Below are 23,220 nucleotides of genomic sequence, written 5' to 3' on the forward strand. Positions count from 1 at the left end.
ACAAAGTCAAGTACCCAAGCTACAAGAATACCTGGAATCATGCAGAACTAGGCCAAAGTCCGGTCTCCCCATACCAGCTACAGTATATACTTTGTAGACCAGTGTTTTCCAAGTAAAGCACCGCTTAACTTCAATGGACACATTGTTTTCCTGTAAGACCCATTGTTTTCCTGTAAGACCAATTGGTTTCCTGTAAGTGTTAATTTTCTCCCCATGTAGTGTGACTCCTCTCTCACCTGCCCTGACTCAAATTTATTGAGGTTGCCTGACTTCCTGAGGAGGCGCTCCCCTGTGTCCCCGTTCTCCCCATAAATATTGATGTAGACATTGGCGTCAGTCCCAGCCCCCAGCATGTCCCCGGTGAAGACGCACACTTCATAGGTGTTCTCTGTCAGACAATACACAGGATAGGTAAGTCAGACTTAGTTTGATACATAAGTTGTGACTGTATTATTTGTCTACTTGCTGCAAAACAACAAAAAAATTATCCTCTTCTCTCCTCTCCCCTCTCCAGTACCTTCCAGCTGGTCTGTATCCTCAGGAAGCAGTTCCACCACCAGCTCCCCGTCCTCCTCCCCCCGGCTCAGCCAGCGGGAGCAGGGGAACACATATGTCTGCACTATCTCCTGCATCACTTCCTCTGTCTCCTCCTCTGCCTCCTGAGAATAGAATAGAGCGTTATTGAGAAAGTCTGATATTACAAAGTACAGGAAACTGAAAAAATATTTGATTTACCTTCTTTTTCTTCTTCTTCTTCTTGTCATCCTTTTTCTTCGCCTTGGTCACCATGCCCATGATTAGGTGTTTGACGTATACCTTCTCTAGGAACCAGCCGGAGCCGATCCCCGCCTCATCATGGCCGATTCGCACCTTGAAGATCTTTCCTACGTTGCTGGCTTCTATCTACAGTACAGTTGTCAGGACAGAAGCCAGACTTTGTTACACTGTGGCCTCTCAGAATGTAACTTCTCGGTATCCACCCTCCACCAATATGGCTAGACCTTTATAGCAAAAAAAACCTTGCCATGTAACTGCAGGTTTGCTTATCCCGCACACTCTCAGAAAAAAAGGTTAAGAGTTGTTCTTAAGGCGAGGGGGCACTATTTTCATTTTTTGAAAAATAACTTTCCCAAAGTAAACGGGCTATTTCTCAGGACCAGATGCTAGAATATGCATATAATTGACAGCTTAGGATAGAAAACACTCTAAAGTTTCCAATACTGTAAAAATATTGTCTGTGAGTATAACAGAACTGTTGTTGCAGGCGAAAGCCAAATCAGAGTGATTTGTGCATGTTCATTAATTGTTTATGGTTCATTGATCAAGCATGGGAAACAGTGTTTAGACCCTTTTCAATGAAGATCTGTGAAGTTATTTGGATTTTTATGAATTATCTTTGAAAGACAGGGTCCTGAAAAAGGAACTGTAAGGTATCTGAAGTATGAACTGGGGTTCAATTATGGACATAAACATTCCTTTTTCAGGACCCTGTCTTTCAAAGATAATTCATAAAAATTATCGTGTCGTTAAGACACTAAGACACTAACAGACGTTAGGCAATTAGGGTCACAGTTATGAAAACTTAGGACACCAAAGAGGCCTTTCTACTGACTCTGAAAAACACCAAAAGAAAGATGCCCAGGTTCCCTTCTCATCTGCGTGAACGTGCCTTAGGCATGCTGCAAGGAGGCATGAGGATTGCAGATGTGGCCAGGGCAATAAATTGCAATGTCCGTACTGTGAGACGCCTAGTTTTCTGTTTTGTGTTGCTGCACCTGATAGAACTGGTTGTTTTTGCTCTTTGTTATTTTGTTCAGATTTGAATAAACATCATGAAAACGTACCACGCTGCGCTTTGGTCCACTCCCTCTACTTCAGACGAGCGTTACAGAACTACCCACCACCAAAGGACCAAGCAGCGTGGTAAGGAGGACTGGACATGGGAGGACATCCTGGATGGCAAAGGATCCTACACATGGGAGGAAATCCTGGCCGGAAAAGATCGCCTGCCATGGGAACAGGTCGAAGCAGCAAGGAAGGTGGAGGCAGCTAGTAAAAGTGCCAAGGATTACACGGGGACAAGGCTGGCACTAAAGACCGGGAGGCCACTCCAAAACATTTTTGGGGGGTGGCACACGGGGAGATTGGCTGAGCAAGGTTGTAGACCTGAGCCAACTCCCCATGCTTACCGGAGGGAGCGTCGTACTGGTCAGGCACCGTGTTATACTGTGGAGCGCACGGTGTATCCAGTACGCGTTCTTAGCCCGGTGCCCTACATCCCAGCTCCCCGCATCTGCCAGGCTCGGGTAAGCATCCAGCCAGGACGGATTGTGCCAGCCCTGCTCTCCAGACCTCCAGTACATCTCTACAGCCCAGGATATCCTGTGCCTGCGCCCTGCACGTGCCGGGCCAAAGTCACCATCCAGCCAGGACGGGTAGCGCAGGCTCTTAGCTCGAGACCTCCAGTGCGCCTCCACAGCCCAGTGTATCCGGTGCCTCTGCCAAGGACAGGGCCTCCTGTATGTCTCTCAAGCCTGGTGAGTCCTGTGCCTGCGCCCAGAACTAATCCTCTTGTAAGTCTCCCTAGCCTCCCTCCAGTGATGATCCATGGCAAGAAGCCTTCAGTGATGATCCATGGTATGAAGCCTCCGTGATGATCCATGGCACGAAGCCTCCAGTGAGGAGTCATGGCACGAAGCCTCCAGTGAGGAGTCATGGCACGAAGCCTCCAGTGAGGAGTCATGGCACGAAGCCTCCAGCGAGGAGTCATGGCACGGAGCCTTCAGCGAGGAGTCATGGCACAGAGCCTCCAGCAATGACGGTCTCCAGTCCGGAGCCTCCAGAAACGACGGTGCCCAGTTAAGGGCCCCCAGCAACGAGGGTGCCCAGTCCGGGGTCGGTGGCAAGGGTCCCTGCACCAGAGGCGCCACCAAAGTGGGGGGAGCTAGAGGCGGAGGGGGTCTACATCCCGCACCAGAGCCGCTGCCATAAAGGAGGCCCACCCAGATCAAGTCTATGTTCCACAAAAGCCATCCTCAATGGTACGCAGCCAGACAGTCCATCTGTCTAGACCCAAAGGGTAAGTCTCTAAAGAGTGAGGTTTTGCGGCCGGAGTCCGCACCTTTGGGGGGGGGGGGGGGGGGGGTGTACTGTCACGCCCTTATTCTCTATTTTGGTTAGGCCCGGGTGTGACTAGGGTGGGCATTCTAGTTTCTTTATTTCTATGTTTTCTATCTTGTGTTCGGCCAGGTGTGGTTCTCAATCAGAGGCAGCTGTCTATCGTTGTCTCTGATTGAGAATCATACTTGGGCAGCTTTTTCCCACCTGTGTTGCGGGTAGTTTTCTGTTTTGTGTTGCTGCACCTGACAGAACTGGTCGTTGTCGTTTTTGCTCTGTTATTTTGTTCTAGTGTTCAGATTTTAATAAACATCATGAACACGTACCGCGCTTTGGTCCACTCCCTCTTTTTCAGACGAGCGTTACATCAATACCATCAAGAGGTGAAGGTACACAAAATAAGTTTGTACCCTGGGAAACAGTAATGTACCTTCACAGTACGTTGGGTGTGTGATGATTGTAGCTTTTATATTCAATTTAGGGCACATGTACCCTAAAATGTACCGAACAGTACCATGTGAGATCATACTAGTAATGGGGGAAAAAATCTAAACGGCTACATATCAGGATATTATTTGACGATATATCAGATCGTTTTGACAATATCACAATATAATTTCTGCGCTAGTTGGCTGTACCTGCACCAAAACTCCAAGATTTTTCCTACATAGCTGTTCTCCATCTTTTTAAATAGAGAACCAATTTGTTTTCAGCGCTTTTATTTCCATGACTGATCAAAACTAGTTTTCTCATGGCTTTCTCTTATCCCTCTGCAGCAGACATACGGTGAGCAATATGTTTGGACCATGAAATCGCAATAAAAATCACAGTATTGAATCGCAAATACATATTGTATCATGATAATATTGTATCGTGAGGTCCCTGGCAATTCCCAGCCCTAGATCATATGTGTACCTCTGAAGGTACAATGTATGTATTTTTACCTTTTGTATCCCAGGGAACAATACCGTACCCTTTTTTCTAAGAGTGTACCCTGATCCCTGTTAGACTATAATATTTAATACTATCCCCGGTGAAGACATACACTTCATTGGTGTTATTCATATTTTCAAACCATTTACTTACCCGTTTCTAATATTACTGTGTCTATAACGATATTGTATGCTATTGAAAAATGTCAGTTTGTCTCAAATAGATTCCTCAGAAAAAAAGTATTGACATGAAATATGACAATAATGACCTTGAATATCTCAGTAGTTGCTCTCTCATAGTTGTTGGACCTGCTGGCCAGATTGACGACCTCTGTCTTGCCCTTACCACCGTAGATCTGGATGAAAACGTTAGCGTTGGTTCCAGCAAAGCTCACATCACCTGTCACCACTGTTATCTCATAGTTTATCACTGCAAAACAAGATTAAACAAAATAATGATATTACAGAAGAACACAACTTATATATATATATCCAAAGATTTTGATTGAGGCGCATAGAGGCACAAATATATATATATATATTGGGCCTCTATGCGCCCCAATCAAAATCTTTGGATTCAAGTTAGTTCAATTTTCCATATCTGTGTGGATAGCCTGAGAGATTGATTGGATTCCCTGTACAGTATATAAAAACATTAAGCAGGAAACATCCATAGGTGTGTGTCTGTTTATAATTAATTGGGTGTGTATGAGGGTGTATTGTAATAGGTGTGTTTACATTGTTTAATGTCCAGGATCTCGCTAGGGTAGATCACCACCTCAGTCTTGCCGTCTGCCTCGTCCTTACAGAGCCAGCGGTGGCTGGGGAACATGTACTGACTCCCACTGGCCGGCACCATGATCTGGACACTGTCCAGGAACCAACCAGCATTCATCCCCTCGTTGTTGTGGCCAATCATCAGACGGCTGATCTGGTGTACAACAAAAAAAACATTTCTTTTTCTACTCATATTCACCAAATATTCTATTTTGTATGCATCTCAGGTTAACATCAATACATGATTTTAATGACTTAATGACAGATCTGACGTCTGACTTATGTGCATGTATCTTAAGGATTCAGCCTTGTATGAATAAGGTATACAATGCTTGTGTATATACATCTTTCATTTTTGAGAGATTACACTTTGGCAGAAATAAAGGCATCGCCTCTAGGCTTGGTTGGGAGACATACCGTTTATCGAGGGTATGGTTTTCAACACCTTAAAAATAAATGTTACCTAAATAAATAATATTCTTCTCAGGATTCCAGCTATGCATTTGGTTTGCTAACTTGCTAGCTAAGTGGCTAGATGTCAAGATCAAGCTTCTTGGTTACAGCAGAGCTATTCAATCCCCTCCTGAATCAAGATCCCCGTTTCCTTCAATATTTGTTTTTGGGAGGGGGGGGGGGGGGGGGGGTAGCGCCCCTTGTGTGCACATTCGTTAATACCGTATACACCAGTATGGTACAGAAACAGTATATCTGGATACCGTCCACTTCTAGTAGCCTCTAACACTAAAACCAAGAATTATACTGTTACTGTTACTGTACCTGTCCAATGTCAAACGTCTCCACAGTGAACACATCCACCCGGCCCACCTCAAAGTAGTTGCGCAGGTTGTTGTCAGAGACCACCAGCATCATCTTACTGGTGTCTCCCTTCTCCCCATACAGCTTCGCAAAAACGGTGGAGTTCGAGCTGCCTCCACTGACGCTGCCTGTCTTCACCGACACATGATAGCTAACATCTGAAAGGCAGAACTACAAGTTGTAGTTCAGGTGTGTTTATTCACTCACGTGGCGGTGAAACAAATGTAGTAAATACAGTAATGTGGTCTCCGTACAACAACTTCAACAAACTTCTCAGTGAGTTGACAGCTCTCGTGTGGCTCAGCTAGTAGAGCATGGCGCTTGCAAAAACAGCGTTGTGGGTTAAATTCCCACAGGGGAAAAAAGACAAAAGTGTATGCACTCACCATTGTAAGTCGCTTTGGATAAAAGTGCCTGTCATTTAGACAAAAATATGAATATATTTTCCCACAAACACTTACTGTAAAGACGCTGGCCGTCTGAAAATGGCACCAACTCCCGAACAATCTGTCCGTCATCCTCATTCCGATCTAGCCACCTGAGATGGTAAAGGAAAACATGGCCGTCTTAACTCTTACCCAAATTACCTGCTGTTATCGCAACCTGACCCTATTCTCTGATCACCTGGCACCTATTCAATCATCTTCCCCAAGGTCATAGATGTTACATACATTCCATACCTGTCCTAGGAGATACCTGGCTAAGTCATCTGTTCCACAAACTCCTGTTCCATGTCTCACCTGCCGCAGGGGAACTCTACAACCTGAGACTCAGCCTGTCCCTCTTCCCTGACCATCACTTTCTCCAAGTACCAGCCACAACCTCCGCCCCGCCCGTTGTGCCCGATACGCACACGCCGCACCTGCCCGATTGACACCGCCTCAATAATGAACTCATCCATCTGAATCAGAGAGTGAGAGATAGAGAGATCTATGAGGAAGACATTTATGTAAAAACTGTCTTGGTGAATCGATTACAGCTAAGGTATGTGGAAAATCCTGTTAATTTATCATTTGAGTAAACAGCCTATAGTGCAATCCTTAGATATGTTCCAAGAGGCCTAGCGTGGGTCTCCTGGACTCACGTTGCCTTTCTCAAACTTGTTGACGTTGTTTTTGCAGTTGACCAGCGTACGTTCGCCTGTGTCCCCCAGGTCACCAATCAGATTGAGGAAGACAGTGGCGTCCGTCCCGCTGCCGCCAAACTTCCCCGTGCACACAGTCACACGGTACTTTATCACTACAACAACACAACAGCATTCACTTAACAACGCTAGTATGTTTGCATAGGGTGAAACAATGCAGTAGATGATCCTTTGTGACCTTACAGGGCAGGGGTTCAGCAATCAGGTCTCCAGTGGCAGGCAGCTCTCTAACTAACTCGTTGTCATCCTCGTTAGTATCCAGCCAGCGCTCACAGGGGAACTTAAACTTCTCCTTTGTCAAAGTTTTCATCAGAGATGCCTGCGGAAACACCAAGAGAGTCAACAGGGCAGATCTCTTATCACATCTGCTCTTGCCAAATGTAGTTCATTATATAGGGTGTGAGACAGAGAGAATCTGAACCTCAAGCTTATTTGTGGATTTTTTTTCTTAATGTTTTCATTTGCTCACCTTGCTCAAATGCCACCCTGCAAAAGGGCTTCTCTTTTCATGCCAGATGCGACATTTTGTAAGCTTCCCCAAGTCAGGTAGCTCAACCTGTGTGTTGAATAACAAGAACAGTACACATCCATCGTTACTCAGGAATTAATCTGAGTAACGATTAATCAGTACGTCTGTCTGTTTGTCTGTCTTTCTGCCATTCTGTCGGTCTGTCCTTCTGCCTGCCTGTCATTCTGTCTGTCTGTCTTTTTAGTCCACCCATCTGTCAGTCCATCCATCTATCCTAAATACATCATACACACCATGAACTTATCCAGCTGGCCCTGTTCAAAGTTGTCTGCTTTGTTGTCCAGTCTCATCTCGTCTGACTTGCCCTTCTCCCCATAGATCTGGAAGTAAACGGATGCGTCTGTTCCTGCGCCAGGGAGATCTGACGTCCAGATCCACAGAGACCAGGGGTGCTCTGAAGACGACCAGAAAAAACTGAGAAGTATTCTCCAAACTCAACAGGCACATACTCTGGAAAAACACCTCAAACCACAGATACAGATTATATAGAATTTGTTCAGCAAACTCAGTTTGAGAGTCAGAATTTTAACGGTTTCCATGTTAGAAACAAAAGTTATACGATGTTTACATTCCACTGATATGAGAATGGAAATTGGAACTCTGTATATTTGCGGACCTGGAGCACCCTACTCAGATTCTCAGAGACATACAGTACCATAAGCAGCTTTTTTCCCTATCTATTACACATGGAATGGGATAAAATGTTTAAGAATAGCTAGGCGAGAGAATTAAAGATATTACATCCGAGAGGTAATGAGAATTCAAGTAATGTGGCTTACTCTTCTGTTTCCTCTGCCTTAGTGAGACCATCTCATAGAGCTCTCTCTCTATCAGTCCGTCACCTTCACTCTCATCCAGCCATTTACTGCAAGGGAAGGTCTGCTCGATCCCTGTGAACGGGCAGAACACCACTATCTGGAACATAAACACGCACAAGAGATTCACTGTCATATGTTGACTGGAAATAGATTGGGATGTTAAACATATAAGGAAGTCATTTATTTATATCAGTGTGTGTGTGTGCGTGTGCGTGTGTATGTGTGTACTCGCACCTTCTCGCAGTACCAGCCAGCGCTGACTCCTCCATTGTCGTGGCCGATGGTGACTCGGCTGAGGGGGCTGAGGAGGGCAGATATCTCCACGTTAAAGATGTCCGTCAGACCACGCTCAAACTTACCCCCCTGCAGGAAGATCTGTGGAAGAGACCGTGTACAATCACTATACAGACAAACACCACGTTGCTTTCACCTATGACTTCTAATGAATATGAATGACGAAAAGGAGGGAAGTAGCCACGTTGGACTAGGGAAATGCAATTCATTCTAAAATGACATGCTACTTGATGTATGACTGTACCTTGCCGCTGTTCTTCAGGCCCTTGGTGCCGTGCATCAGCATGTGGATGTTGGAGTTGGTGCCAGCTCCTCGGACCTTCCCTGTCACCACCTGGACGTGGTACACAATACCTGGCGGGTACAGTTACGTGTCAGCTAATCAGACACTCTGCCAACTCACGTCTCTGCTTCAGAACACCCACTCAGAGAGGAGTGAACAGGAAAACCAAATCAAAACATTGATAGTGTGGAAACTAGAATGAATGTCAGGAGGGTCTGAGATATTGTACATTTACTGTTCGTTTCCTTTTTGAAATAATCAATCATTGCAGATGTCACTGCACTAAATATGGAGACAACTGCACTGTGAATGTCTACATGCACCTCCTATAGCCAGAGGAATTTGCATATGATACTTTATTTTTCGTTGTTGCTGCTCAGCCCTCTTTTACTTACTTGTTACTTAAAGTAAATCTATGTATAAGAATATCTGCTTAATGAACCGAATACTGAATATTCTGTAATGTAATAGTGTAATGTGTCTTTTTGCTGTTTCGGGGGTCATATACAGTGTTGTCTGGTCTTTCCCCACCTGTGGGCTCACTGCCTCCAACTAGGATGTCCCTCTGAATCTTCCCATCATCCTCATCGATGGCGAACCAGCGGTTGATGGGGAACTCATACAGAGACTTGTTTCCCATGTCATCCAGAAGCACCTGCAGGGACAGGACCAGGGGCAATATACAGTTTGTGTTCAAGCCCCTTTCCTGGCCTCCCTCGCGTCTGCCAAGGGGTCTAACCCTATTGGCACAGTGTCTGTAACTGCATGATTCCTAGTTCAAAGCCCATCCTGGTTACCCCTGGTCAAAACCTTTACACTTGACAAATGTCCTTCTGGGAAGGAGGAGGATAAACAAGCACCTACATCAACCCTCCATTTAAGCAGTCAACAGGGTGACACATTCATGGGTCTGAATACAGGATATAAACAGGACCATACATTAAAAGAACACATTTTCAAGGTGCAAGTTATGGTTTCTTGAATTAGCCCTGAATAAAATCATGTCTATCTTGGTGATCTTTGGTGTCAGTGTGTGGCAATCAGGATCACATCTACAGACTGTCCCTCTACTGGAAATATAATCCCTTAATGAGGCCTGGTGTCCCTTTACTACAGGTTGGGTAGGATGTCCCTCTGGCGTGTGTGTGTGTGTGTGTGTGTGTGTGTGTGTGTGTGTGTGTGTGTGTGTGTGTGTGTGTGTGTGTGTGTGTGTGTGTGTGTGTGTGTGTGTGTGTGTGTGTGTGTGTGTGTGTGTGTGTGTGTGTGTGTGTGTGTGTGTGTGTGTGTGAACTCATCTCATGGTTCCACACTGTAACTGGAATGTGTTGGAGGTGATGGGACACCAGTCTCAGATGAGAGGACAGGGAGGGGAGGAGAGGAGAGGAGGAGATGAGGATCACATGTCTTAAATACCTCTCCAGAGACAACAGGGGCTCACATACAGTAAAACATAGAATAGGGCAGGATATGGAATGATATGGATGGATTGTTCCTTCATCTTGCATTTCAGCAGCATCCGTCTAAAACAACCATTGTCTTAACAGTTCAGGCAACCAGATATGGGTTCAAATACATATGTATTTGATTATTTGTTATTTAAAATAATTATTTGGTGTATTTTTACAGTGGGATGTATTCATAAAATAAGCATTGAATGCAAGGGAAGCCATTGAGCATTTGGCCTCCCTTAATAAAAACAAATATAATATAATAGCCAATCAGCGTTGAGCTAAACTGAGTGAGCTCAACTGTGTATGGTCCCAGCGCACCAAAAGAAAGTGTCATGGGAAGCCAGTTTGGATTTGACTTCACTCCTAGAATCAATTTGAATTGTTGCATCTCGTTGTGTTCTTGTCCTTCGGTGGCTAGCCAGCTAGCTAGCTAAAATTGCCCCTTTCCTAAATTAGCCATGGATGGAGACAGGGATTTGAACTTGTGGTTTTAATTAATTCTCCATACTTGTGAATGATTATAATGGTTATTCTGATACAACCATAAAATAAATTGTGCCCCTGAACTGAGAGGATGGAAGTTCACTATGTAGCTAGATGTAGAAGGTTAATGTTAACTAGCTAACGTTGCCCATGGAAGGAAGATAGGCTAGCGAGCAAGCATTTTAGCCAGGTAGTAAATAAAAGCATGTACTATATGAGTCATAGACTGTTTCTTCAAATTGAAAGAGAGGAGGATGGCATTGGCGTTTCTCTACAAGCAGGGTGAGTCAACATGATTTTTCTACTTGCAGGAACGCACACACACATACACAAATCAGAACCATGGACAGCCAAATCATATTTAGCTTACGTTGATTGGACTAAATTGTTTTTTGGTATCTTTTAGTTGTCACTGTATTAGACTAAGTATAGGTGATTTGATGATGTTGAAATTTTGAAGTTGAAATGGTGCTGGAATAGTGTAGCAGCTCTGAGCTCTCAACTTTGAGACTTACAATAACTCTCCGTGGTTCTAAATCAATAGTTTCTTAGTTGTCTGAAAATGTTGGAAACATGAACTTTCTTGACCATGCTGTAGGTCATGTGACTGTTACGTGCAAAATGCTTTGTGGACTTCACCGGACAGTGGTTGCTCTCCGGTTTTGTGATAAAACAAAAGGTGTGGTTGAATTTATTCTGCCACTGTGTCTTATTGTCTTGGCCTTAGGCATATATCATGGTCGCAAGGCATATCAACTAATAGGTCATAGAGCAAACAATGCAATTATCACAACACATAGGTTGCAATATGGCTTTTTCCCCTGGCTTAGCTTCCCCAGTGATACTTGTATTTGAGTGTGTTCAAATACACAGCCCAAAACAAGTATTTCAGTTGAGTATTTGAATGGTTATCTTTTTAAACCAAATAGTTGACCAAATTGTATTAAAAACTACCTGGGTTAAATGCATGGGAGTGTATTTGAGTTAGTGTATTTTTTTCCATGTGTATTTCCAAATACATTCCAATATTCAACTACTTGTTTTTTTTCTTCAAATAAAGGTTATCTGAATACTTGTTTTGAAATGTATTGAAAAGTTGTTAAAATACCTGAAATAGTATTTGAACCCAGGTCTGCTGGCAACATTGGTTCCTTCATTTTATGAGTTTATATCCTAATGAGCCTCCAGATTAAAACTGTTCATATAGCCATAGCATAGTCTTGCTTTAACTGTACTGTACCTTGTCCACAAACCATCCAGCGGAAGAGCCTTTGTTGTTGTGACCCAGGGTAATCTTCCTAATTTTGCCGAGGTGGGGAGCTTCTAAAGTGAACTTGTCCTCCGTGGCTTTCTCAAAGTTATCCTTCTTATTGTCCAACCGCCTCTCACCTATGAAAAGGGTCAGATGTAACACACAGAGCATGTTTGAGTACTACGGGCCCGAATCCTAAACTGTAAATCCGTAACCTACAAGATATCACATTTTAGTTTCTCAATCACTCATTACTAACCATTAAAATGACCTATTGTCTGGAATGAAACTCACCGGTGTCACCAAACTCTCCAAAGATGTTGATGAAGACATCAGCATCCGTTCCACTGCCTTTTACATCTGCTGTGAACACGCTCACTACATACTTATTATCTACCAGAGAAAAACACACGTTTGATTAACCATAATACAACTAAATCAGATTGTAACTGGTTTTACACATATTATGCTAAAATCTCAGCCAAGAACCTTCCACAGGCTGCATCCAACACAATCAAATCCAAGATGGCGGACATGGTACCTACATTTGGGCAAGTCCATGGGGTCGAGGCTGCCCAGCAGATCCCTGACAAACAGGTTGTCCCCCTCCACCTTACTGAGCCAGTTATTACAGGTGAAGTAGAACCTCATGTGAGGTCTTGTAATATCAGTCACCACCACTCTGTCCAAGAACCAGCTGGCATTCAGACCTGTGTTATCATGTTCTATCCTACAGGAGTATTATCAATCAATCAATCAATTAACCAATTAAACATATACACTGAGTGTACAAAACATTAAGAACACATGCTCTTTCCATGACATAGACTGACCAGGTGAATCAAGGCGAAAGGTTTGACCCCTTATTGATGTCACTTGTTAAATCCACTTCCATCCGTGTAGATGAAGGGGAGGAGACAGGTTAAAGAAAGATTTTTAAGCCTTGAGACAATTGAGACATGGATTGTGAATGTGTGCCATTCAGAGGGTGAATGGGCAAGACAAAAGTTTGAAGTGCCTTTGAATGGGGTATGGCATTAGGTGCCAGGTGTACCGGTTTAAGTGAGTCAAGAATTGCAAAGCTGCTGGGTTTTTCACACTCAACAGTTTCCCGTGTGTATCATGAATGGTCCACCATCCAGCCAACTTGACCCAACTGTGGGAAGCATTGGCGTAAAGATTTGGAACGCTTTCAACACCTTGTAAAGTCCATGCCCCGACGAACTGAGGCCGTACTGAGTGCAAAAGGGGGTGCAAGTCAATATTTGGAAGGTGTTCCTAATGTTTTGTACACTACATATACTGTACCAAATCATACTAAATCCTGAAGGAAAGGCAAAAGTACTACAGGTCTCTAGTGCAGAGTTTCCCAAATGGTGGGTGATAGCAAGTCTCTATTAAGTTGCAACCTAAGTCAGGGTTTTTCTAGAAACATTGTCTTTGTCTACTTGGTAGGTCACAAAAATGTTAACATTTCGAACCACTGCTCTACAATAGTGTGGAAACTTTACATCTACACACATGTCCAGTCTTCTGTAAAGGCAGAGGAGCTGTCGTACCGTATCTTCTTCAAAGGCCCAACGTTATGAGTTTTGATCCTAAAGACGTCTGTTTTGTTCTTCTCAAAGGCTGTTCTACTCCTGAAATGGGAATACAAGTAGAATATAAGGTATGAGACTACACAGAAAATGCATAAAGAACTTCCCAACTCCTCGCTGTATTTTAAGGTCTTATGCATAATGCTTCAACTGAAATTAAGGTAGTAGACAATTATTCTTGAACAAAAACAGGCATGTTATCAAGTAAGCATCCCGAAGCAAACTTTGAGAATAATGCAATTTAGACACACAATCGGGTCAAATTCCATTTATATTCCAAAATATTGCATTTTCACACATAACAAAAACACGAAATGCAACATAAGCAGGAGAAACACTAATCATATTACCAAACACACTTGTCTTACTATGTTTTCATTGCATTTACCTTATAGAAATGATTTGCTGTTCAAACCAAATCTCTTCAATAAGTATGAGCCATAGAATACCACAGTATGATTCATAATACCCATAAAACCTAGCAGTCAAATAAGGAAAGGGTTACAATAGGTTTTCCACCATTATTTTATAAACACTTAAAGAAATAGTATTATTTTTTATTAATAATACAATTACTTTATTTTATAAACTCTTAAACACTTAAAATAAGGGCTGTGTTTCATGTAGGCTTACCCTGGTTTGGCATTTTGAAAACTGTGTAAATCTCTCTAGGACAAGGTGACCTTTCTCAATATATACTACTGGTCAAAAGTTTTAGAACACCTACTCATTCAAGGGTTTTCCTTTATTTTGACTATTTTCTACATTGGAGAATAATAGTGAAGACATCCAAACTATGAAATGACACATATGGAATCATGTGGTAACCAAAAAAGTGTTAAACCTATCAAAATATATTTTATATCTGAGATTCAAATAGCCACCCTTTGCCTTGATGACAACATTGTACAGTCTTGGCATTCTCTCAACCAGATTAATGAGGTAGTCATCTAGAATGCATTTCAATAAACAGGTGTGCCTTCTTAAAAGTTAACTTGTGGAATTGATTTCCTTCTTAATGTGTTTGAACCAATCAGTTGTGTTGTGACAAGGTAGGGGGTATACAGACGATAGCCCTATCTGGTAAAAGACCAAGTCCCTATTATGACAAGAACAGCTCAAATAAGCAAAGAGAAACGACAGTCCATCATTACTTTAAGACATGAAGTCAATACGGAAAATGTCAAGAACTTTTAACGTTTCTTCAAGTGCAGTCACAAAAACCATCAAGCTCTATGATGAAACTGGCTCTCATGAGGACCGCCACTGGAATGGAAGACCCAGAGCTACCTCTGCTGAGGATACGTTCATTAGAGTTACCTTCCTCAGAAATTGCAGCCTAAATAAATGCTTCACAGAGTTCAAGTAACAGACATATCTCAACATCAACTGTTCAGAGGAGACTGTGTGGTCGAATTGCTGAAAATAAACCACTACTAAAGGACACCAATAAGAAAAAGAGACTTGCTTGGGCCAAGAAACATGAGCAATGGACATTAGACAGGTGGAAATCTGTCATTTGGTCTGGAGTCCAAATTGGAGATTTTTGGTTCCAACCGTAGTGTCTTTGTGAGATGCGGTATGGGTGAACAGATGATCTCTGCATGTGTAGTTCCCACCATGAAGCATGGAGGAGGAGGTGTAATGGTGTGGGGTGCTTTTCTGGTGACACTCTGTGATTTATTTAAAATTCAAGGCACACTTAACCAGCATGGCTACCACAGCATTCTGCAGCGAATTGCCATCCCATCTGGTTTGGGCTTAGTGGGACTATCATTTGTTTTTCAACAGGACAATTACTCAACACACCTCCAGGCTGTGTAAGGGCTATTTGACCAAGATGGAGAGAAATGGTGTGCTGCATCAGATGACCTCCACAAACCCCTGACCTCTACCAAATTGAGATGTGTTTTTGATGAGTCTAACCACAGAGTGAAGGAAAAGCAACCAACAAGTGCTCAGCATATGTGGGAACTCCATCAGGACTGTTAGAAAAGCATTCCAGGTGAAGCTGGTTGAGAGAATGCCAAGAGTGTGCAAAGCTGTCATCAAGGCAAAGGGTGACTATTTGAAGAATCTCAAATATAAAATATATTTTCATTTGTTAAACACTTTTTTGGTTACTACATGATTCTATATGTGTTATTTCATAGTTTTTATGTCTTCACTATTATTTTACTATGTATAAAATAGTTCAAATAAAGAAAATCCCTTGAATGAGTAGGTGTTCTAAAACTTTTGACCGGTAGTGTATTTACCCCCCAAAAATGAAATGTGAATTAGCTGCTAATGTGGCTATCATTAAGAACTACAAATACCATGGTGATCTAGACGAGACCACCGAATTGAGGCAAAGGTAAGAATCTCTGGATTAACTATCTAATGTTAGCTAAATATAGTAGTGAATAAACTGGCTACATTTCTTTAAATTGGCAATTCTATGAACTGACTTATTAAAGTTTTAAATTGACACAATACCTGTTTAGCAAGGGTTTCAACTAGAGATGACGTGCAGGGATATGTTGTCTTTCATGATGTCTACTTTGATGCTAATTTGAATGTTCAAATATGAGAATAAATAGAGCCGTATATATTGATAAAAGTCACCTTGTACGAGAGAGCTACATTTTTTTTCTTATGTACCCCAGATGACAGTTCTGCTCAAAATACTAATTATGTATTTTCAACAATCAATAATACAGGATAAAATGTGACCCAACAGTAAAAGACTACCACTGAAATACCTCTTTTCCGTGCTGTGATATTGGAGATAAAAGGATAAAGAACAGATGTTAAACCTCAAACCAACAGAAACAATCAATATATGTTTTGCAATTTAATGTATGTCAGTGTAATGAGAGGATTGGCTCTAATTAGATTACAGTTCAGATTTCTGTAGAGCTTTTCATGTTGTCTCAGTTTGGCTAACAACATCAATGTTAATTAGATTAAAATACAAACTGATAATTGACTACTTTTATTTATTCAAAAATTCAATTGTATATAATATCTAAGACAGTCCACAAAGGGGACTCACTTGCTAGCCAGATGCACCTTCGGAGTGATGCCATATTCCCCGAAGAGAGTGATAAACACGTTGGCATCGGTGCCCGCCCCCCTCTCATCTCCAGTGATGGTCACCACCTCATAAACTGCAGGGGTGTATGACATGGCAAAGAGAGAGTTAGAGGCACAGACAGACAGATAAAAAACACAGTCAGATCGAGAATGAGATATAGTGTGTGTGTGTGTGTGTGTGTGTGTGTGTGTGTGTGTGTGTGTGTGTGTGTGTGTGTGTGTGTGTGTGTGTGTGTGTGTGTGTGTGTGTGTGTGTGTGTGTGTGTGTGTGTGTGTGTGTGTGAGAGAGTGTGAGTGAGTGAGTGAGTGAGTGAGTGAGTGAGTGAGTGAGTGAGTGAGTGAGTGAGTGAGTGAGTGAGTGAGTGAGTGAGTGAGTGAGTGAGTGAGTGAGTGAGTGAGTGAGTGAGTGACTAAAACAGTACTGTAGAGTGAAAAATAAAGAAAGTCTACAACTAGTTGTAAGTATTCTAGGTAGACATCCAAAAAATGTAATAACATTGCCCGGTCCTTTTCATTAAGTTAAACAAGCCATTGTTATTGATAGGTGTCATGTTACATTTGAGATGCAGACATAGGCCTACCTCATACCTGTGAATACTTTAAGTGTTGTATTACCCAGAAGATTAAGGTCAACAATAAAGCTATTACACCAGGAACCAGCAATGATACAGCCATTGTATTAATCAATTGCAGTCATCCTATAACGGGGGGAGCTCATGCATTGAGAAATAGTTAAGGACGCAAATATTTTCTGTATAGTAGACCTATTATATTTCTGGCAATCATGTTTGAAGCTAGCCAGCCAATAATACTATGAGGTCTGTATTTTGTATGTTCTTTCATTTATTGTTTGTGCCCATTTATTACCATTATGTTTGATGCTGTGACCTACTTCTGTTCCTGATCTGTGTGCCACATTCTAGTTACACAGTACAATGTACAATATAATGTGTCCTACCTTTCTTCTTGTGGTACTCATCCTCATAGTTCTCCATGGTATCTGGCTCATAGTTCCGTAGTTCATTCTCATAGATCTCCACGTAGTTCTCAACCAGCTTCTTTTTTTTGCCTTTCCCCTTTTTGGTGTCCTCATCACTGTCCCCCCCTGAGCCTTTCTTGGCCTTTTTCTTCTTCTTTTTGCCATCCCCTTCTTCATCCCCCTGTTCGCGAGTTTGTTCGCCCTCTTTCTTGTCCTTTTTGGATTTTTTGTCGTCGTCTTTAGATTTTTTGTCCTTTGACCCCATGTCGTTCTCCTGGTGGTCTTTATTCTTTTTGGTTCCCTTACTGGTGGCCTCAATCACACCAGGGAGCCTCTCTGCTCTCTTTTTCTTGTTATTGATGGTATCACTGTGATCTTCATCATCTGTACTCTTAAGACTCGCTGATTCTCACCTCATACTCCTCCTCGCTGTCCTTCTTAGCTTTCTTATTATTTTTCTTTACTTTTCCTTTGTTCTCCCCCTTTTTCTTGCTGCTTTTTGCATCAGGCTCAGAGGTGTCAGAGTGGTACCCTTCTTCTGGAGCTTTTGATTTCTTCCTCTTCCCCCTGCCAGCTCCAGCATCCTCTGTGCCAGTGACCCTCTTACGCTTCGTCTTGGGCTCTGGCTCCTGATCCTCTGAGCTCTCGTCATCCACCTCTTCGGTTCCACCACTGCCCTTGGCATTGTTTTTTTTGTTTTTTTTCCGGGGACATCTTTAATTTATTTACTACCTTGTAACTGTAACTGATTCCAGTGTGTACCGGTGAAACACGATTAAACTGACCTGTAGTGTCACCGTAGTGACCAGCCGGTGCCAGCAGGATGGGGCCAGAACCGTACAGGCTCCTGGGTAGAGCAGACTGCAGGGTGGCTTGAGGTGGCTGGGGCAGCCCTCTCCTGCTGTAGTTCCCCACCTGAAACAGCAAACAGCCACTGAGCTCATACAAATTACTACCACTGCTGGGTTGTCACCTGATCAGTTGAGAAAGCCCCTGTGAAAATCCAGAACACTACAGAAAATTCTAACCTACATTAGAAGCTGATGAGGGTTCTACAACTCAAAGAGGAGATATGTGGTTCAAACAATAACACATCAGACAACCTGCCACTGTTTTCGTAAACCGCTGAGAGATGGAGCTGGAGAAATGTAACCACTCAAATTCATTGACAGAGCTATGCATGCAAGTTCTTTACATACATGATATACAAATTGTAGTTTTAATGTTTTGAGGCAATAAAGTATTTACAATGACTTTGTTTACAAACAATGGAATTAAACATGTTTATATTTGTGATGTGATGCGATACGACAGCAGAACTAAAGGCATTTACGTTATTCTTTCAGTCAATGGATATCATTTATGATGACTCCCTGGTGACTATATAGGATAACGTTTTTTTTAAGTACCTCCTAAATCGCTTCATCAACTTCATGTAGTCATGCTGAAGGTCCAAAGAAATATGCATAAAGAAAAACAAGTATTAACCACGTGAGCAAGGGAGATGAAAGTTATAATGTCGGATTTTCTGGACTCAAAATTGGCAGTAGCCTCAACAGACCGCTAGTATTCGCTGCTGTTCCTGTCTCTCGGGGCAAAATTGGCATCTGGCATGATGGGCTAACATTATCTCAAAATAAAAATATAATTATAATACAATACATGTTGTATTACAGTATTTTGTATTTAAATTTCAACGACCAACATCAATTAGTTACGTTCCGTGCTAGTGAAAGGAACATATTATTGGCAGCTCTTGTTTTGCTACAGCATACGGGTACGGACTGAATTTAGTGCAACACAAAACCTTTTTCCGGTCTCTATCGTGCGAACTTCGGCAAGAAGATGGTAAGGGTGGACCGAGATTACACTGAAAATCTCAAATCATCTGCTTTAATGCATTTTCTCCCTTATCATCTGCATTATTGTTGTGAAGATGAAAGCAATGAAGTGTCACAGACCCCAGTATTTCACGGGTTCAGTTTCATAATCAGTAGTTATCAACCCGACGAATGAACTGTAACGTTAACTAGTTTCCCAATCATTCTCAAAATGAAAGCAAACCATTTTTTTGTCCCCCATAAAATATATATTTTTAAAGACTGTATTCATTAGTATGTCCTTATTTTCATCGTGTAAAAAAAGCGAAAGCCGTGCCTAAGATTCACTGGTTTTCACTAGCATCATGTTAGCCAGCCAACTGACATAGATATGTGACATTATGCAGTTGTATGTAATGCTGTGTTTGGAATTAACTATACTGTCCAATTGTTATTGCTTTTCATACATGTTTTATGTTTCCCAGACTAAGGGAACGTCGTCATTTGGTAAACGTCGCAACAAGACGCACGCCCTGTGTCGTCGGTGCGGCTCCAAGGCATACCACCTCCAGAAGTCCTCCTGCGGAAAGTGTGGCTACCCCGAAAAGCGCAAGAGAAAGTGTGAGTGGCTCATGCTGTTCTTGAAAGTCTGGCAGGTGGTTAGCTAGTTGTTATTGATAAATCAGCTCATCCATCGGTGTGACCAATGGGGACTCATCAGTGAGGCAAGATGGATGGATGGATGTATGCCGCAGGTCATGTCAAGTTTTCGGTGATGCATAACGTTATGTCAAAAAGAAAAGAGCTGAAATTAAAGATGTCCACACGCGGGGGTTTAGACAAGCTGCAGTTTTGCTCTTCATTGTGTCTTACACGCTCATCATTTTTACCCGTGCAGATAACTGGAGTGCCAAGGCCAAGCGACGCAGCACTACCGGAACTGGCCGTATCAGACACCTGAGGGTCGTCTACCGCAGATTCAGGTGAGTCCAACATCCTTCTTGCAATGAATTTCAAGAGTGGATTTGTACATCAGATGCAGACAGAAAGCAATGTTTCCCACGGAATTCTAAGAAGAGCTGTTCTTTAGGCATTATTATGTACCTCAATTTCTCCATTGTTTGCTTGCATTTTTGCCTGTTGAATGTGAGACTGGATTAAACGTTTTGGCTGTGCAGAGAAGCACCTGATTGTAATGTAACAGGTGTGATTTCACCAGCTAGATTTGCCTTGATGGCTTTGGTTGTGGTCTACACAGATACATTTCAGTGCCGGGTTGAACCCTCAGTTTTGTTAATGTTGAGATAATATTAGGGGTTAATTTGATATAATACCATGAGGTAGGTGGTGTTAGTTTTATTTGTTTAGTTAGTGACTGTTAGGTAAACTACTCGTCAAATGTGTTTTTCTGCAATCAAATTGTGACTAGGCTGGCATGATTTGACAAGGCCATTGCAGTGAGAGACTTGAATGCTTGTTGACATCTCATGATCACTGGAGACTTTTGATATCACCAAGTTGGAAGGCTTATTTCACTGTTCTTTCTTGAATGTTACCTGGCACGAACAGCTATTGTTGCTATGTAAGTTACTAGTGAAAGACCAGTCTCGTATCACATACTCAGCTCTAAGATGTGATGTTAGATTCATTTCTAGTAGACTTATAAACAACACTGAAACAGGCTATATACACCCAACTAAGGGCATAAAAGCTAACAGAAACAAGAAAGATAAAGACAAGTGGGAGGCCATGTAACAATGGAGGGTCGTCATACCACACATCGCATTGGTCATAGTGTTAACCCATACAGAAGTTATTTTGAACCGGATGACACTGAAGTTGGACACTGCTTTATAACACATTCAGAAGATTTTTAAGATGCTGAGTAGGCTTATATCAATTGAGAAGAAAGGAAAATACCCAAATACTCTTCTGCCGTGCCATCTTCCAAACGGGTGGTACATGTTGGGGGATGGATGGGGTTATGTTCCTCACAATGTAAAGCATTTGAGACCACCTGATATGAATGTAGTTTACAATTCGTTGTCCTCCTTCCTCATTAACACATTTACATTTCTCTGGTCTTTTCCAGGAATGGATTCCGTGAGGGAACTGTCCCTAAGCCTAAGAGGGCAGCAGTGGCTGCCTCTAGCTCTTCCTAGGCTGAGTTTGAAAATAAATTCATCATAAAACAACTTGATGGCCTCTCATCCTCTTCTTTGGTCAGTTTTAGGTTATACAATGAAGATCAAAATGTTGAACCGTTAACTCTGTCAAGAACCCTATAGCAGCAACCATTAAGTGTTGGGATCAATGGAAGCTGCTGAGGGGAGAACGTCTCATAATAATGGCCGGAACAAGCAAATGGAATGGCATCAAAACACCTGGAAACCATGTGTTTGATGTATTTGAAACTGTTCCACTGATTCTGCTCCAGCCATTACCACTAGTCCGTTCTCCCCAATAAACGTGCCACCAACCTCCTGTGTTTGGGATTCAGTTTTATCACTAAAACTTGTTTGAAGGAAGGTTTTCCTGCAACCAGTAGAGGGACACATTTCTTCATGTTTGTTTCTTGAGGATCTGAAAAATAATAGGGCTCTATTTTGCTGTGAGCCTAGAAAAATGTACAATTCTAGCTTTAATATCTAAAATATTCTTCATTATGCTCATAAATTTCTTCATGTGCGCCTACAATTTTCAATTTAGGTGCACCTTGTAAAAAAAGGTCAGCGTAGAGCCCTAAATAATTCACTTGTTTATTCTTCAAAGTGCATAAGGCAGAAAAGGTTTAGGATTCTTTAGTCACAGTATTGTGATTTGACAAAAGAGGCATGAGGGAGGGGGGAATAGCATGTTTGAATAGATATTTAGCAGTTCTAAAAATTCATATATTTCCCACAACTCAAACTACTGGATGAAATGTGAAAATGACATGGGACTAAGTGTTATAGTAACCAGTAATTGGTTTCAATACAGTAACTACAAATCACTGATATGTTTGAATATACATTCAAAGGGTTGCCTTAGGGCTAGTGTACAGTGTACAGAGCATCTCAAAGCCACAATGTGTATGACCTCTTCCATTCACTGAACATAACGTTTAGAAGTCCATGTAATAGGAAATGTATCTAGCTTTCGTTAATAAAATATGAAGCCAAACACGGTGGCTCTTCTCATATCTACATGTCAACAGTGTTTTAGTGTGAAGGTATGTGGTAGAGTTGTTACATGTGCATGACACCGTTTTGGAGATGTTTGACATAACATGTAGAATTGGAATATAAGTAGCTGACACACCATAGAAGGGTGGGAGTGGTGTTTTGCATTGCAGAGAAAGTTCTGTCTTCTCCAGTTTTCCATTAGTCAATAATCTCCCAATTTAATTGGATTCCCATGGCTGTATATGCTTATTTTTTATTAGAATCCAGAAGGAGCTTTATCATAACAAAGCCGCTAGTCGCTAAAAAGACACAAAAATAAACACCATGGCAACTCCCACAGTCCATACAGGATGAAGTGGCGGGAATTAAGAGGAGATATTTTGTCACAGAAGGAAAGGAGAAGAACCTATCCACAGATGGTTTGTGTCAAAACTTTACCTGTGTTTGTTTTCCTTATTGAAAGTGTTGCAAGAGGACAAGGCACTTTGAAAAACTTGATACTAAGTGTACAAATGTGAGGAATTTTACTCCAATATAGTCAGAGTTGGCTTGTTAGCATCAATAAGGTACAAAAGGTACTGGACTTTTGAAGTACCTTTGTAGCAGGGTTATATAGCCTACCAATGGATCCATTTCAAACAGCCAGATGTGTCCAAAATGAGAACCAACTGCTGTTCCTTTATTT

General features: G+C 42.0%; 2 protein-coding genes across 2 annotated transcripts in view; one reads left to right on the forward strand and one right to left on the reverse strand.

Moving 5' to 3' along the window:
* LOC109882907 (lipoxygenase homology domain-containing protein 1) overlaps positions 1 to 19,108 on the reverse strand; it is a 39,080-nt gene extending 19,972 nt beyond the window's left edge. The window contains exons 1-23 of the mRNA XM_031806108.1: positions 18,961 to 19,108; positions 17,531 to 18,466; positions 16,532 to 16,646; positions 13,456 to 13,536; positions 12,442 to 12,626; positions 12,191 to 12,289; positions 11,885 to 12,033; positions 9,242 to 9,365; positions 8,672 to 8,781; positions 8,368 to 8,508; positions 8,095 to 8,230; positions 7,549 to 7,709; positions 7,256 to 7,342; positions 6,970 to 7,105; positions 6,727 to 6,881; positions 6,383 to 6,543; positions 6,104 to 6,180; positions 5,604 to 5,800; positions 4,788 to 4,980; positions 4,319 to 4,479; positions 736 to 903; positions 518 to 659; positions 237 to 388 (exon numbers count right to left, since the gene is read on the reverse strand). Coding sequence (XP_031661968.1) covers positions 237 to 388; positions 518 to 659; positions 736 to 903; positions 4,319 to 4,479; positions 4,788 to 4,980; positions 5,604 to 5,800; positions 6,104 to 6,180; positions 6,383 to 6,543; positions 6,727 to 6,881; positions 6,970 to 7,105; positions 7,256 to 7,342; positions 7,549 to 7,709; positions 8,095 to 8,230; positions 8,368 to 8,508; positions 8,672 to 8,781; positions 9,242 to 9,365; positions 11,885 to 12,033; positions 12,191 to 12,289; positions 12,442 to 12,626; positions 13,456 to 13,536; positions 16,532 to 16,646; positions 17,531 to 17,816 — 3,216 coding nt within the window. The 5' untranslated portion in view covers positions 17,817 to 18,466; positions 18,961 to 19,108. The remainder of the gene's footprint in view (positions 1 to 236; positions 389 to 517; positions 660 to 735; positions 904 to 4,318; positions 4,480 to 4,787; positions 4,981 to 5,603; positions 5,801 to 6,103; positions 6,181 to 6,382; positions 6,544 to 6,726; positions 6,882 to 6,969; positions 7,106 to 7,255; positions 7,343 to 7,548; positions 7,710 to 8,094; positions 8,231 to 8,367; positions 8,509 to 8,671; positions 8,782 to 9,241; positions 9,366 to 11,884; positions 12,034 to 12,190; positions 12,290 to 12,441; positions 12,627 to 13,455; positions 13,537 to 16,531; positions 16,647 to 17,530; positions 18,467 to 18,960) is intronic.
* Positions 19,109 to 19,142: 34 nt separating this feature from the next.
* On the forward strand, positions 19,143 to 21,566 carry LOC109882918 (60S ribosomal protein L37). Its single transcript, XM_020475008.2, has 4 exons — positions 19,143 to 19,399; positions 19,857 to 19,992; positions 20,270 to 20,354; positions 21,464 to 21,566. Exons 1-4 carry the CDS (start codon positions 19,397 to 19,399, stop codon positions 21,531 to 21,533), a joined length of 294 nt encoding a protein of 97 aa, XP_020330597.1. The 5' UTR covers positions 19,143 to 19,396; the 3' UTR covers positions 21,534 to 21,566.
* Positions 21,567 to 23,220: the final 1,654 nt, after the last annotated feature.

Source organism: Oncorhynchus kisutch, linkage group LG3 (assembly GCF_002021735.2).
Source record: "Oncorhynchus kisutch isolate 150728-3 linkage group LG3, Okis_V2, whole genome shotgun sequence".
NCBI classification, from domain to species: domain Eukaryota; kingdom Metazoa; phylum Chordata; class Actinopteri; order Salmoniformes; family Salmonidae; genus Oncorhynchus; species Oncorhynchus kisutch.

What these genes read in the sequence shown, in the direction of transcription:
- LOC109882918 (XM_020475008.2), top strand. An exon ending in CGAAAAGCGCAAGAGAAAGT is followed by an intron (nt 19,993 to 20,269) that starts GTGAGTGGCTCA and finishes TTACCCGTGCAG; the next exon opens with ATAACTGGAGTGCCAAGGCC. An exon ending in GTCGTCTACCGCAGATTCAG is followed by an intron (nt 20,355 to 21,463) that starts GTGAGTCCAACA and finishes GGTCTTTTCCAG; the next exon opens with GAATGGATTCCGTGAGGGAA.